Raw genomic sequence first — 17,141 nt, 5'->3', positions numbered from 1 at the left:
ATTGTAAAATACTTAATGGGCTCACGAATGTGGACAAATCAAAATTGTTTATGATCGATGACACTTTGCGAACGAGTAATAATGGCACAAAATTTAAATGTAGACAAGTAAATTCAGACTGCACCAAATTTTTCTTCACCAACGTTGTAGTGCGAAAATGAAATAAGCTGCCACCTTCAGTGGTCCAGTGTAACACGATTGACTCCTGAAAAACAAGCTCGACCGACACTTCCTTCAACTTTATATTAAACTAGAGTAGAAATGTAAAGTTTTGGAGCCATTTGATTAATTTAGAATCCCTTAGGTTTAAGGACAGATCACCTAGTCTGGACCATAGGGTCTGTGTGGTCTGATTTTCTATGTAAATCTAAATAAATCTCTTTTTCCTCATCCTTTCCCCCCTTCACACACACACACGCACTGCATACAGAGACGCATAAGAAGAAGATCAAGGGGAAGCAGGAAAGAGAAGAAATTATTGAGCCAGAGGAAGGAGGAAGAGAGAGACGGAGGGGGGGAGGCTGCATGGAGGAAAAGTAGAGGAACACCTGTGACGTGGATATTAGTTCAGGCAACAAGATATTCACACCCCTAACCTAACGCAGACTTACCTTTCGTGACAAGCAGTACTACAACAGGTGCCTTAACGTTAACTGTGTCCCATGAAGGTAGACGTAACAGGGCGTCTTCCGTTGTACAAAGCGACCATGCCATAGAGATATTTTTAACCAAGGAAAGTTACGGCCAAAACTCCAGCCTCCACGGACTAGGACAAGAAACTAAGGAAGGGAAGGAGGAAAAACACTTACGACTCAGAGCAAAAACAAACCTCATTGTGAACGTGCGATGTCATGAAATCTTGAGAGAGTTTTAACCCCTCAGCATGTCTCCAACAGTGTTACATTTTTCTGTGTACGTTTATAGGTCGTAGTGGACATTTTTCTCACCTGTTGTGTACATTTACATGTTTTTAACTCTCACGTACGTTTCCAGCTGTTTAAACCTTTCATATGCACTTTTCTATCTTTGCCTCTCAGTACATGTACAATTAGTATTCTCACCTTTTTTGTGTGTTTTCAGGTGAGGTTAGGAAGGAGACACGTATGTCAAAGTTGGCGTGTTTACGGGAGTCTAGCCTCAAGCAGCGGCGGTGCCAGGCAGCGCCCTGAGCCACTCCGCCAGATGGAGAAGGCAAGCAGGACCTTCGCGCTGCTGACCTTCGTGAGCCTCGTGTTTATCTTCGTTATGCTCACGAGTCTGGAGCTTGAATACACACGCCAGACTCAACTACACCCGAGAAGGACACAGCTTGAGGCCCACGACAACGACGGCGAGGGTGAGGGTGGCCAGGACGAGGAAGAGGAGGAGGAGGAGGAGGAGGACGAGGAGGAGGAGTACGCCAGCGAAGAAAACGAAGACGAGGACGATGACAACAATGACAGTGTGTGTCGGGACGTGTTTGAGATCCGGAAGACCTCACCAAACATGACCGAGTGGATGACCAACGCGGTGAAGGTCATCAGGGCCAAGAAGAGGAAGAGGCGCTTTATTCCCAGTCTCTTCTACGAGGTGGTGGGCCAGGAGTCCCCTGCCATGACAGCCAGAGTCAACGACAGCTCCGGCCACCTGGGATCCAACCTCACCGTAGCCAAGGTAAAGATAGGATCGAAGAGTATCAGAATGGAATCAAGGAGTGTTAGAAGGTGTCATGACAAAAAGGGTGAACGACAGCTCCAGTTCAGCCTCACTATTGCCAAGGTAAAAATGCGGTCAAAGAGCAGGGGAATAGGATCAAGGAATCAGGTATACATTTCGCTCCAGCCTCAACGTCACCGGACACAACTTCACTATTGATGAGAATGGGATCAAAGAGTGTGGGAATGGAATTAATAAACGGCATTGGGTATACACGCAGTGCCACACGCGGCCACCCGGAGAACTGTCAAAGAGGTACTTTTGATGTGTATATATATATATATATATATATATATATATATATATATATATATATATATATATATATATATATATATATATATATATATATATATATATATATTCAGTGTATTCAGTTCTTTTTTCTGTTTCAGGATTCGGAATACAAGTTATTGTTTGGTGCTAAATGTCCAAACACGGTGTCTGTTGGCCAGGAAAATATATATATATATATATATATATATATATATATATATATATATATATATATATATATATATATATATATATATATATATATATATATATATATATATATATATATATATATATATATATATATATATATATATATATATATATATATATATATATATATATATATATATATATATATATATATATATATATATATATTTATATATATATATATATATATATATATATATATATATATATATATATATATATATATATATATATATATATATATATATATATATATATATATATATATATATATATATATATATATATATATATATATATATATATATACACACACACACACACACACACACACACATTGCTCGTAGGCTTTAAGGTTTGCGTCTATGTACCGAGTGCCGAATGTACACGGTCCCCGTACCTGCCTCGTGAACAGCCCCACCCCTCTCTCCTTCCTGTGTAGGAGTGGCGTCTGGACCTGGCCGGGGGTTACCTGCCGCACCTGTCTTGCCACCTGAGGAAGTTCGACGCCCCGGAGGTGGACAGGTGTGTGCGGGCGCGCGGGCGGGCAGGCAAAACTACCAAGGTCACTTACGTCGGGGACTCCAGGATCAGACTGCATGTTGAGCTCCTTATTGACCTCCTGCGTGACCTCCGACCCAAGATTACGACCTACAAGGTGAGCAGCAGCAGCAGCAGCAGTAGTGGCAGTAGTAGAAGTAGTAGTAGTAGTAGTTGTAGTAGTAGTAGTAGTAGTTGTAGTAGTAGTAGTAGTAGTAGTAGGAGGAGGAGGAGGAGTAGTAAACGTAGCAGTAATGTTAATAGTTATAATAGTACCAGCAGCAGCAGTAATATATCAGCACTCTTAGACTAAATGTTATAACATGTTCAAAGATGATCAATACCTTGTAAAACTGAGCAAACCATTCTTGTATATTATTATTATTATTATTATTATTATTATTATTATTATTATTATTATTATTATTATTATTATTATTATTATTATTACACAAAAATGCAAAAAATACAAAAAACATCTCTATACCCTCAGAAATCATGGACACGTTATTTTAATTCCGGACGAAAGTAAACAAGACAGAAGATGTCATTTTTTTTTTTTCTATTTTTCAGGGCGAGGAGATCACGGTGGAGGACTTCTTGGGCGAGAAAGGACAGTCACAGTGGATGAAATACAAGAATAACTTCCGAGTGGATATGGAAGGCGCGGGGGAAGGCGAAGAGGCGAGAAACGGGAGTGGAGGAGGAGGTGAAGAAGGAGGGAGCAGACTCGCCATCAACTTCCTCTGGGCCGCGTTGATAGAGCTTTCAGAGGTGCCGCCGAAAGACAAGGGTCAGGAGAATTATGTGGGCGCGATGGAGTTCCTGGAGAGCGTAAGCCACGCTCCTCAAGAAGACCTCCCCGACCTGTTGATCCTAAGTGGGTGTGGGTGGGGGGGTGAATATGGGTGTGGGTAGGGGGGTGAATATGGGTGTGGGTGAGTAAGTCTGTGTGTGTGTGTGTGTGTGTGTGTGTGTGTGTTTGAGGGTGTGGGCGGCATGCATTATTCATTTTTACAGTATTTTTCCATATCAACCTCTTTTTTCTTTATTTTGTTCTCTCTCTCTCTCTCTCTCTCTCTCTCTCTCTCTCTCTCTCTCTCTCTCTCTCTCTCTCTCTCTCTCTCTCTCTCTCTCTCTCTCTCTCTCTCTCTCTCTCTCTCTCTCTCTCTCTCTCTCTCTCTCTCTCTCTCTCTCTCTCTCTCTCTCTCTCTCTCTCTCTCTCTCTCTTTGTGGTCTATTTTAATCATCATAATTTTCCTCCTCATCCTCATCATCATCATCATCATCATCATCGCCACATTCTTCATTTTTTTATCTTTTCTTCCTTCTCCTCACCATTATCATCATCTCTTTTTCATTACGCCTCCTCCTCCTACTCCTACTCTTGTTCCTCCTCCTCCTCCTCCTCCTCCTCCTGCTCCTCCGCCTCAGCAGCAGCACCACCACCATCAGCACAACTAACACCTCCCCTCATCGTCACAGACACGGGGGCCTGGCAGCTGGCAACACCCACCCTAGACTCAATGCTCGAGAAGCTGGACAAGGCCGCCGTTGGTGTCATGGTCAAGCTGCGGCGCGTCCTGGAGCGCCTGGCAGCACGCACCGCCGTGGTCTGGGCACTCCCCGACCCACTCAAGGAATACATCAGCCATGACTATAGTGAGTGTTGCATGAGTTGTTTACTACTACTAGTACGACTACTACTATTACTACTACTACTACTACTACTACTACTACTACTACTGCTACTACTACAGCTATACTACTACTACTGTCTGTATTAGGTTTGTTTCTGTAAGAAAGCTCGTGACTTGAGTGAATCAATGCATCCTGCCATGAGGTATACTTAGGATGGTTACAGGTCAACTCGTAACCAAATCAACTCGTACATCGGTCAACTTGTAACCAAGTTAACTCGTAACTCGGGTAACTCGTAACTGATAGGATTTTTTATATTTTTTTATGCACTATTGACATTAATAGCCTATATGTTGAGTAAATAATATGGTTAGGATTCATATTACGCAGATTTGAATACCCCAATAGTTAAGAACAAAGTTTTAGGTAAGAGCTCGGTCAGGGTTACTGTTATGCTCAAACAGAACTTTACCGAAGAGGCGGTGGTGGAGTGGTCAGCCCGCGGACGTGATGAACCCGAGGACCCAGGTTCGAGTCCTACCGAAACACGCCGAGTGGCAGAAGATTACCCTCATGGTGCCCAGAACTTAAATCAACCCTAAGTTTTAGTGGAACACCGGGGGGCAGCATGGGCCAAGCAAGAGTCACACGTCACAGCACACACTATGAACAAAATTCGCCCGCACCACTCACCTGCTGGGGTCGTCCAAGAGACCCCCAAGAGAGTCTTCCGGCGCTATAGGCAGCACCTGAAAAAAAGAAAAAGTATCGCAAATAACTACGAACCGGCTTAACTTAATCACATACATAGACCAGGCTTGAAGGAACGAAACATGTAAGAATATTCGCTTAATGGTGGATTGTGTGAGTACTGAGTGAACTTGTTTATATACCATAATTTGCTAGTCTGGAAATAACAGTGAATGACAACTCACAATGCAATGCGATAACAAAGGGCACAATTGACCAGGGTTTTTTTTTTTTTTTTTTTTTTTACAGCAAAGGAGACAGTTCAAGGGGCACACAAAAGCAAACATTAATAAAAAAAAGCCGCTACTCACTGCTCCTAAAAAGAATCCAAAGAGGTGGAAAGATGGGTCAATTTCGGGAGGAGTGTCCTGATACCCTCCTCTTGAAAGAGTTTAAGTCGTAGGCAGGAGGAAATACAGATGAAGGAAGAGTGTTCCAGAGTTTACCAGCGTGAGGGATGAAAGAGTGAAGATGCTGGTTAACTCTTGCATAAGGGGTTTGGACAGTATAGGGATGAGCATGAGTCGAAAGTCGAGTGCAGCGGGGCCGCGGGATGCAGTTAGCAAGTTCAGAAGAGCAGTCAGCGTGGAAATATCGATAGAAGATAGAAAGAGAGGCAACATTGCGGCGGAATTTAAGAGGTAGAAGACTATCAGTATGAGGAGGAGAGCTGATGAGACGAAGAGCTTTAGCCTCCACTCTGTCCAGAAGAGCTGTGTGAGTGGAGCCCCACAAAACATGAGATGCATACTCCATACGAGGGCGGACAAGTCCACTGAAAATTGACAGCAACTGTGCGGGGTAGAAGAACTGGCGGAGACGGTACAGAACGCCCAGCCTCGAGGAAGCTGATTTAGTAAGAGATGAGATATGAAGTTTCCAGTTGAGATTTTGAGTTAAGGATAGACCGAGAATGTTTAGTGTTGAGGAAGGTGATAGCTGGGTGTTGTCAAAGAATAGGGGATAGTTGTTTGGAAGATTGTGTCAGTGGATAGGTGGAGAAACTGTGTTTTGAGGCGTTGAAGGACACCAGGTTCTTCTTGCCCCAATCGGAAATAATAGTAAGGTCTGAGGCTAAGCGTTCTGCAGTCTCCAGCCTTGAGTCGTTAAGTTCCTGAAGGGTGGGTCTTCTATTAAAAGAAGTTGAATAATGCAGAGTGGAATCATCGGCGTAGGAATGGATAGGACAGTTCGTTTTGGAAAGAAGATCATCAATGAACAACAGAAAAAGAGTGGGAGATGGGACAGAACCCTGTGGGACACCACTGTTAATAGATTTAGGGGAAGAACAGTGACCGTCTACCACGGCAGAAATAGAACGGTCAGAGAGGAAACTGGAGATAAAGGTACAGAGAGAAGGATAGAAACCGTAGGAGGGTAGTTTAGAAAGCAAAGATTTGTGCCAGACCCTATCAAAAGCTTTTGATATGTCCAGCGCAATAGCAAAAGTTTCACCGAAACGGCTAAGAGAGGATGACCAAGAGTCAGTTAAGAAGGCTAGGAGATCACCAGTAGAACGCCCCTTGCGGAACCCATACTGGCGATCAGATAGAAGGTCAGAAGTGGAAAGGTGCTTTTGAATCTTCCGGTTAAGGATTGATTCAAAAGCTTTAGATAGACAAGAAAGTAAAGCAATAGGACGGTAGTTTGAGGGATTGGAGCGGTCACCCTTCTTAGGTACAGGCTGTATGAAGGCATACTTCCAGCAAAAAGGAAAGGTAGATGTTGACAGGCAGGTGCGAGTTAACTTGGTTACGAGTTGACCTGACACCCTTAGGACGGGTAGTGGACTAGTGGGCTGGCATGGACTTGCTCTGTAGTTCTCCCGGGGGTGTCGCTTTGTGGGTTAGGCGATGCGCCCCTTAGATTTTGCCCCTCTCTCTCTCTCTCTCTCTCTCTCTCTCTCTCTCTCTCTCTCTCTCTCTCTCTCTCTCTCTATATATATATATATATATATATATATATATATATATATATATATATATATATATATATATATGTTTTGTTTTTTTTCCGGACAGGTGGGAACGGACACTTCACCCACCAGACCAACAGGATGCTGGAGTGGCTCAGCAACGCTCAGACGTCCCTGCAGCCACCGGGCGTCATCGTGTGGGACTCCTTCCTGCCCGTGGCTCACCGCGCCGCCGGTGACTGTGTCAACCTTATCCTGGAGAAGGTGGATCTAAACACCTTGCCGCACTACTCAGTGTTCCCGCCGCCCAACACCTGGAACTGCTGGGAGCGAATGCACATCGGCCTTGAGGCGCTAAGCGTGGCTGTTCAGATGATGCTGAACCACGTGTGTAACCCTTACCTCCCTCCTACCGGCCACTGCTGTAGCGGTGGGGGTGGGGGTGCTGGTGAGGGTCAAGGGGGTATTAAAGGATCATGATATAGATACTTATGGACTTTGTTAGACAATGCTTGAAAAAAAAATAACAAATGAAGAAAATACTCTTTGCAGGGCTATATATTTTTTTTTTCGAATCCTTAAGTTGCTTGTGCTTCCTCTCTTACTGTATGGCTGTGAGACATGGACACTGAAAAGTGGCAAGGAGAGGCGTGTCGATGCCTATGGTACCAAATACCAAATGCAGGATCATGGGGTACTGTTGGAATGACTTTGTGTCGAACAAGCCACTACTTGATAAAACTGAATCGTGGCCTGTTGCCAACTTAGTCCGTGAACACCAAGCCCGGCGGGCAGGTGGCGCGCCTCCCGGACGTTGATTCTGCTCATAAGGCTATTTCTGTACGATTCAACCCTGAGTGGTTGAAAACAAGGGGACGCCCACGTAGCTTATGACTGGAGCTAGTCAGGCGATCCTGGCAGGAGAGACATAAGATGGACACGGTAGCTGCGTGGGAGCTTGGACCGTTGGAAGTGGAGTCGGCGGGTGAGTGAAGCCAAGGCAGGGACGTATTTAGGACCTTGAAGCATTGGGGGCTTAGCCCAGCCCAAAATGATGGGTAGTTGGAGGCGAGAGAAGCGCGGAGTTTTCAGGGTAATTCTGAGGCTTTTCTGATATACAATAGGGCCAATTTATGTGTTATTGTATTTAGCAGTAACACTGAAAATATGGCTAGTGTCATAATAAAACTTTCAAGGTCATTATCAAATTATGGTAAAGAATAAGAACGTTTAAGCGCATAAGACTGATGTATCATACATATAAATGTACTGAACAGACAACTTCAAATTATTATTTTTCTCTACTCACCTAAAAAAAAGAAAAAAAACTTTCAGCCTTTAGCCTTATAATAGACGTATTAATTGTTTACCCCGTTGCCATAGCCTAGCCCTAGGTAATCATATCATGAGAGTATAAATAATGTAGCCTGTCAGGATTCATCTCCTGCAGCCCACTACTCTACTACTATATTTTAGAAGTTTAGATGCTGGTTTTTACTCCTGTCATGTCATCAGTTCCTGCAGGCTTCAAACTGTTAATACAAAGTTAAAGACGTATTAAAAGCTTCTTTTACTGTTATACTTTTAACTTATTTTTATATCAACGAAATTCGATCTCGCGTAATTGTCACGTAACTAATGACCACAGTTTTTTGTCTACAGCAAAATATCAATAAAAATACCTCTTGAAATTCGCAAAATCATAACTTTGGAAATCGGAAAAATTACGGTCCCTCGTTTCACTTCGAACTGCTGAATGCTGGAGCAATTCGGTGCAGTGTGCACATTTCCCACCGTTACAGTATACATAATTATCATTTTTTTGAAGGAGTTGGTATGCCTTGTGTGAAAAAAACGTTTGAGAATCACACAACTAGACTATGGATACTTGCTAGCTGGCTAAAGAGCCCTCTGTTTCACCAACCAGAACTTACAGACAATGTAAAGGCAGCGGCAGTCTCCCGTCATGACTCATCTGCAGTTACAGCAACACCAGGAAGTAGGGTAAGGTGGGGTAAGATACCCACCTAGGGTGAAAGGCCTCCCCTTGGTTTTGTCTTTCTTTCTTTCTTTTCTCAAACAGTCACATGATCAAGTAGGCAACGCCAACTCTCTGTGCTCACAGGAACTACTGGACTAAACAATGGACAGTTGCTCTGGCCACAAGGGGACATTTCTTCTTTTTGACTAATTTCTTGTAAGTTTTCAGTGATTTTAATGATACCTAATTAACGACAAAGAACTGTAGAGTTAGCCTGATGGCTATGGATAACTGCTCTAAGATGTCTAGACCATATTGCATGTGATTATACTCTGCCTACTTACTTGTAGGAAAGATGGTGACATTTTGTGTATATATGAGTTGCCAGGGTAAGAGGCCCCCGGTGCCTTTGGGGTAAGTTGCCCACAGGGAGGCCTTTTACCCCTGTTATGGTACCCTCGTCTACTCGAGCCTCGAAGCGCGCCATCACACATCACCACTTCACCAATAACCAACTCACGCACGAATCCTCGAAGCTCCAGCCGCAGGATTCGTGACTCCACCTCGAGGCTTCATCCATCATTCAATTGAATGTCACGAAGCCTCACACTTCGCGGACTCGTCTCGCCCGCCGAGGTTATAAATAGACCTCCACAAGCTAACCCCGGCGATCTCCGAGAGAGTCGATCTGTCGACACCCTGCTACGGGCCGCCATTGGCAAAAGCTCGTGCTCTCCCCTGTAGGGAGGGAGCAATCTTTGGAAGAGGAGTGAGACTTGGGTGGCGAAACGCATACTTGGACGTGGTGGTCGATGGATGGTTGATGGATGGTGTGAAAGACTTCTTGGAGAGAGCATGCATAGACGAATAGAAGTGTGTGTGAATGAGAGAACTAGACCAGACTAAGCATGGGTGTCATAGTGAGAGCTGAGGAGGGGGAGGGGTGGTGCCATGGTCATCCCTCCTCAGCTGCTGTGGGAGATGATGATGGTGGTGAGAAGGAGAAGGAAGATGAGATAGAAAATGAAGGTGGTGATGATGGTTAAAATACACTAGAGAGAGACAGAGAGAGAGACAGAGAGAGAGACAGAGAGAGAGAGAGAGAGATTTACATAGAAAACCAGACCACACAGACCCCATGGTCCAGACTAGGTGGTCTGTCCTTAAACGTAAGTGATTATACATTAATCATATGGCTCCAAAACTTTGCATTCCAACTCTAGTTAATATTAAGTTGACGGTCGAGCTTGTTTTTAAAGGAGTCAGTCGTGTTGCACTGGACCACTGAAGGCGGGAGCTTATTCCATTCTCGCACTACAACGTTGGTGAAGAAAAATTTGGTGCAGTCTGAATTTACTTGTCTACATTTAAGATTGGTGCCATTATTCATCGTTCGCAAAGTGTCATCGATCATAAACAATTATGATTTGTCCACATGAAACCATTAAGTATTTTAAAACATTCGATCAGTTTTCCTCGGAGGCGACGTTTCTCAAGAGATAACATGTTAAGGGTGAAAAGCTTCTCTTCGTAGGATTTGTTGTGCAAGGAAGGGATAATTTTTTTGGCCCGAAGCTGAACACCTTCTAATTTAGCAATGTCCTTTGCCTGGTGGGGAGACCAAAACTGTACCGCATATTCCAAGTGGGGTCTGACTAAACTATTGTAGAGTGGAAGTATTACATCTTTATTCTTGAATAAAAAGTTTCTTTTAATGAAGCCCAACATTCTGTTTGCTTTATTTGCTGTATCGATGCATTGCTGTAAGAATTTGAGGTTTGACACGATTTTGATACCCAGGTCCTTGACGCATTGAACGCTTTTGAGTTTGACGCCGCGCATTTCGTAATCGAGCTTCATATATAGCCTATCTTGTTCCAACTTAATGAACCTGGCACTTATCTATATTAGAGGGCATCTCCAATCTTTCAGACCAAGCTGAAATTTTATGCAAATCTTGGAGGCTTTGTCTGTCTTCGTCATTGAGGACCGAGTTACCAATCTTTGTGTTGTCTTCAAGTTTACTAATGAGATTATTGAGTCTAACGTCAACATCGTTGATGTAAATAATGAAGAGCACTGGGCCAGAGAGAGAGAGAGAGAGAGAGAACAAAATATGGAAAAAGGATGATATGGACGTAAAAGGCCGCCAAAGGTCGGTCCGTCCAAGCCCACGCCCGAGCCGCCGCCACAACACTGGCCTACACTGCACCATGGCGGCCTGGCGGGGAGCACTCGCTGCCGGAGCCTTCCTTCTGCCCGCCGCCCGCCTGCCACTGCACCGGACCGTCTGCTGCTCAGGTATGCGTGCCGCGGGAGGGTGGGCGTGGAGGCGCTGGGTGGCTGGTGGGCGCGGTGGCCGTGTGGGGTGTGTGCGGTGGCCGTGCCGGGTGACACGCAGAACTTGTCTTGTAGGTTAGGTGATGTTCACCACGGTCGACTTGGGAGTCCACCGCCCCTACACTGTGCTCCACTCCTATTGTGGCTCAGCTGGTCAGGGAGGGAGTTACCCCCTGCCCCCCTTAGAGTAGTCGCGTGTAGGATAGGGGGCTCATCAGGGATCCCCTGTAGAAACAGGTCCAATTTTCTCTTGAAGGTCTCCATGCTGCAGTTAGATGTGTCCCTGATGTCCCTCGGCAGGCAGTTCAATAGTCTTGGTCCCTCATTGGTAAAGCTGGCGGCATGTATGGACCTAATGTCATGCCCCAAGATTTGATTTTCTACTTTTCTACTACTCAGTAAACCCCACGTGTCCTCTGCATGTATCGAAACACACGAGAAATTAATCAAGACAAGGAGAGGGTATTTGCCGGCTGCCTGGGATTGAACCCACGACCAGCGTGACGGGAGAGCCACTCCTTACCGAGTCGGCCAAAAAGGTACCCCACTGGCTAAGTGAGTTATGGGAGGCTCGTTCATCAGGCATAGTCGCCGCACTACTCTTAGACGCTGACTGACTGCTTCAGTGGATGTTCTGGAGCAGCTGCAGCCAAATTGGGGAGGTGTCTGGCCTGTAATCCCTCCTTCAGTTTGTAGTGATGGGTTTGGCACTTGCTTCAGGATTTTTCAAGTGTAAATTATGTAGTATCTCTTCTTCTTTGGACAGAGTAGAGTTGCAGAGTCTTGAGCGTGTCCCAGTAACTCAGATTTTTCATCAAGTTCAGCTTCCTTGTGAAGACCCTTTGGCTCGTATTGCTAAACGTATCGGTGCCTGAGTTCACTTGTTTGAAAAGCCTCTCATAGACTTGTAGGGGGTTTGCATGGGCTGTTTTGTGTTCCTAGTGATAGTTTTACACGTCTCCTGCACAATGAACGAGAAACCCAACCTCAAAAACCCGGTTAATCTTCACTGTGGCCTTTGGAAATAGTGGTAATGGAAGCCCGACACGTTTAACAATATGGACCTTTGTGTCTGTTCCAGTCGCTTGATATCGTAAATTTTGTGTGGCTCTTGACAAAGTGGATAGTATTTATTAAAAATAATTAAACCTCAAATCTGACATAACCTGATAATTAAAGGCAAACCCTCCCCCATCAATCTAACCCCCTTTCCCAACCCTGGGGTCGCCAAGCACTTTTCCTGGGGTCGCTAAGACCTCAAAATATCAAACATGGTGTTTTTGTTACAATAACACATTTATAACTAAATTAGTGGGGTCGTGGTCATATCTAGAGTGCATGCTTGGGGTTGCCTGAAAAAAAGGTTGGGAACCACTGATCTAACCAAACCTAACACATCCCCCCCCCCACGACCCACCATTATTTTGACCTAGATTTTTCCACTTGTCTTCATATGATTCAGGGACGTGTGTCTAGTTCCCCACCAAACAGAGGTGAAATAATGTCTTTTGGAGGTGTTGAGTGAGTCTATACAATTATCTGTGTGGAAGGAGGGGATAAATGGAGGCAGGTATCATCCTTATTTCATACTGTGTGTTGATCTTTGATTGTTTCCTATGTTTGGTTTCAGCTCAAGTGTTTGGTATCAAATCACGATGGGTTGCTCCTCTTTACCGAGAACTGAAGCACAGACACAAGAGAATGGAGCAGAAGAGGAAGGAGAAAGGTGAAGTTGTCATCAATAAGCGATCAGAATTCATTGAATGGTGAGTAGACAGGTGAAGGAATCCTGGTAATTAAATATTCTATGCTAATGAACCTGTTAATTAATTATGAAAATAATAAAGTGGAATATACAGAAACTGCCTTCATAAATTCATGGAATATACAGAAACTGCCTTCATAAATTCATATACATTGTGTGTGTGTGTGTGTGTGTGTGTATATATATATATATATATATATATATATATATATATATATATATATATATATATATATATATATATATATATATATATATATATATATATATATATATATATATATATATATATATATATATATATATATATATATATATATATATATATATATATATATATATATATATATATATATATATATATATATATATATATATATATATATATATATATATATATATATATATATATATATATATATATATATATATATATATATATATATATATATATATATATATATATATATATATATATATATATATAAGGATGTGGCTCAAGGGCAACAAAGAGAGTACAAAAAAGCCTGCTACTAGCTCTCCACAAAAGTAAAAAAGTAAAGTAGCCAAAAGAGGTCAATTGGGTGGAGCGGTGTCTTGATACGCTTCTTGAATGAGGTCAGGTCAATGGCAGGAGGAAATACAGACGACGGAAGACTGCTCCAGAGTTTACCAGTGAAGGGGATTAAAGAATGGAGATGCTGGTTAACTCTTGCATAAGGGGTTTGGACAGTATAGGGATGAGCATGAGTAGAAAGTTGTTTGCAGCAGGGCTGCAGGAGTGGGGGGGAGGCATGCAGTTAGCAAGTTCAGAAGAGCAATCAGCATGAAAATATCGATAGAAGATAGAAAGAGAAGCAATATGGCGTCGGAACTTAAGAGGTAGAAGGCTGTCAGTAAGAGGAGGAGAGCTGATGAGGCGAAGAGCCTTAGACTCCACTCTGTCCAGAAGAGCTGTGAGTGGAACTCCCCACATGAGATGCATAAAAAAAAAAATATATATATATATATATATATATATATATATATATATATATATATATATATATATATATATATATATATATATATATATATATATATATATATACACACACATCTGTACTTTCTTAGATGCATAGACAAATCTATGGACGTACACACTTTTCCATCACTTCCAGGAATTACAATGCTGAACTGTATGCATTCAGCAAGAGGCTACAGGAGGAATTTGACTCCGATGCTCTTCGTGAGGCCTTAACGCATGCCTCATACATACACAAATCGAGACAACGACAGCAGGAGCTCGGCGTGAGTTACCCTGGCAGGGCAATGGAGGACATCAATGAGATTGCGGCCAAGGGGGAGCGGGTGATTGCTGATTACTGCACCGCTTACCTGCGTGCTGCCCTGCCCCTGCTGCCTGAGGAGGGGGTGAGGTAAGGATGGAAGAAGTTTGTACTAGAACATCAGCACTATTTTTTTTTTCTTTTTTCCAATTACCATGTATATGTACTCATGTATAAGTATCCCACCAAGGAATGAGGATATAATATAAGCTTTCAGAAAAGTAGTATCATAAATTTGGCCTTAAAATAATCATTAGAGACATGCATCTTATACCTGAGTATATATGTTTGGTATTTATTTATATTACAATTTGTCATCATTCATCAGATTCCAGAATAATGTTTTCTAACCCTTTAGGTATTCTGAAGGGTTCAGTTGTGTTATTTGTTGTGGGTAGATTGCTTTATTTAATGTATAATGTGTCCAACATATAAAGGGGAATGAATTCTTTTTTCAGCTCACTGGTGGACTATTTGCTATCAGAAGATGTTATGTCAGCAGTTGGCTATGGAATCGGCCTGAGAGATCTTGTGTTGTGTGAGGTAAGACAGCAAGAAGTTTGCACAAGGATGACTGATTTCATCTGGAAGCATACAAAAAATGGCTAAACTATTGAATTGCAACAGAAACTTAACAAAACTATTAAATACAAGAAATGGCTGCCCACATTTGCCGTTATATCAATCATTATAACAGCACTCATGTTTTTTTTTTTTTTTTTTTTTCTATGACCAAGCAGCATGTTATGGGCTGTATTATTTTTTGTCATTGGTCTTCATCTTACCTTAATGGAAAAAAACACCATTATATTTTTTGTCTTGTCTTACCCTCTTGATATCCCCTCACTATAAACAGAAAAATCACACCAAAGAAAAATTTACACAGTTTCATGGTCATCCATCTCCCCTCCCCCCCAGGAGCATCCGCCCTCCCCCAGCACGATGGCAAGGTGTTTCCAGGCAGTCGTTGGGGCCCTGAGTGTGTCGTCGCCTGACCCACGCTGCCAGGCCTTCGTACGCGACTTTGTGGTGGCGCAGCTGGTGGGGAAGGAGGTGGACTCCATCTGGAAGGTTGGTGGTGAAGCTGGGTTTTGTCCCCCACCCCCACCCCCCCACCCCTCTCTCTCTTAAAATTAAGTGTTGCTGTCACCTGAACCTGATGCTGTTTTTTTTTATTATGATTGTTATTTCCATGTTATTTCCACTTATTATTTATTGTTGTCATTATGAGGCTCAGTGTTGGTACAGCCAGTTTTTTGCCAGTCAGTCTCTTATATCTTTCTTTTTATTCTGTAATTGGAAATGGCTCCATTACCTGATATTATTGATATATTTTTTCCATTTACACCAGTTTTTATACATAGAAATAATTACATCTTTTTTATTATATATACATTTTGTGGACAAAGACACCCATACCAATTCATCAGTTATTTTTAGTGTTTTTAGCCTTCATTAACTGTGAGATAATGTTAAAAGAGATAAATTCATCTTTTTATAATACATCTTGTCAACAAACACATGTTAATACTATCATGTGAGTTATTCCTATAGTGTTTTGGCCTTCATCAGCCTTTTGTCCTATTGCCACAGATCGAGAACCCCAAGGCAGTGCTGGCAGACATCCTTCACAAGAGCAGCCGCGGTGAACCTGAGCCACGACTGATCTTTCAGTCCGGTACAACGACTCTCCAGGCAGTGTACCACGTGGGCATATACTCAGACAAGGAGTTCCTGGGCTCTGGTAAGGGCCATTTCTTAGTCTCATAGCTAGTCTTTAGGGCTTTACTCTGTAGCACTCCACACTTTTGGTAATTGGTAATTGATGGTCTCTTAGGTAGTCTTCAGTGCTTATTTCAGACTCATTGTTTCACTCCATACCATATTTGTTACTTTGTAATTAATAGTCTCTTTGGTAACCCTCAGTGTTTTATTCACTCTTTGTAGCACTCCACACCTTACTGGTGACTATGGTAATTGATGGTCTCTTAGGGAATCTTCAGTGCTTTAGTCAGACTCTGTAGCACCCCACAATTTTTTGGTAAGTTTATAATTGGTAGTCTCTTAAGTAATCTTCAGTGTTTTATTCACTCATTGTTGCACTCCACACCTTACTGGTAACTGTGGTAATTTATTAAGTCTTAGCAAATCACCAGTGCTTTATTTAGTCTGTAGCCTGTTAAGACATTTCTCACGTAAAGTAAACAGCAGATGCCAAAAACATTATATATCAGATTTAGGTCCAGAGGCATCATGAGGGGCTAGGTCACCATTAAAGAGGGCAAGGCTACTGATGATGAGTAAGTGGTAACCCAACTCTTGTTTTCTGCTAGGTTACGGGAATCTGTGGAGACCAAGGTGGAGGAGGCAGCTCATGATGCCCTCAAGGCTCTTCCAGATCACAGAGTCAGCGCCACCTCTGCCGTTCGGGAAGGAAGCGGAGGCCCTTCTCCTTAAGAGTAAGTCAAACATTTCTCTCGATGAGTGGTCCATAGACAAAGTCAAAAATGTGTTTGTGTGTTGAGTGTTTCAAAGCTGCATTTTGTTACCGTTAAGAAGAGGTTGATCCAGGGCTGAACAAAACAAAAATGCCTGCAATGTGATGGTAAAAACAGGAGATGCCAAGGAATTGTCAATCAATACACCTCTTGAAAGGTTTGTTGCAGTATTGTAAATATTGAATAAAGCTTTTGAGTA

General features: G+C 42.6%; 2 protein-coding genes across 2 annotated transcripts in view; both read left to right on the top strand.

Moving 5' to 3' along the window:
• LOC127006835 (uncharacterized) overlaps positions 1–7,510 on the top strand; it is a 98,260-nt gene extending 90,750 nt beyond the window's left edge. The window contains exons 4-7 of the mRNA XM_050877189.1: positions 2,627–2,842; positions 3,298–3,604; positions 4,210–4,386; positions 7,137–7,510. Of these exons, the coding sequence (XP_050733146.1) occupies positions 2,627–2,842; positions 3,298–3,604; positions 4,210–4,386; positions 7,137–7,510 (1,074 nt within the window). The remainder of the gene's footprint in view (positions 1–2,626; positions 2,843–3,297; positions 3,605–4,209; positions 4,387–7,136) is intronic.
• Positions 7,511–11,144: 3,634 nt separating this feature from the next.
• LOC127006834 (39S ribosomal protein L44, mitochondrial-like) lies at positions 11,145–17,141 on the top strand. The gene is made up of 8 exons (XM_050877188.1): positions 11,145–11,312; positions 12,982–13,117; positions 14,277–14,534; positions 14,903–14,987; positions 15,363–15,515; positions 16,038–16,205; positions 16,437–16,485; positions 16,778–17,141. The coding sequence occupies exons 1-8, from the start codon at positions 11,225–11,227 to the stop codon at positions 16,966–16,968; spliced, it is 1,128 nt and encodes a 375-aa protein (XP_050733145.1). The 5' UTR covers positions 11,145–11,224; the 3' UTR covers positions 16,969–17,141.

This window comes from Eriocheir sinensis, chromosome 33 (genome assembly GCF_024679095.1).
Source record: "Eriocheir sinensis breed Jianghai 21 chromosome 33, ASM2467909v1, whole genome shotgun sequence".
NCBI classification, from domain to species: Eukaryota; Metazoa; Arthropoda; class Malacostraca; order Decapoda; family Varunidae; genus Eriocheir; species Eriocheir sinensis.
Note: the sequence above shows the minus strand (reverse complement) of the source record. Positions and strands in the feature narration are given on the sequence as shown.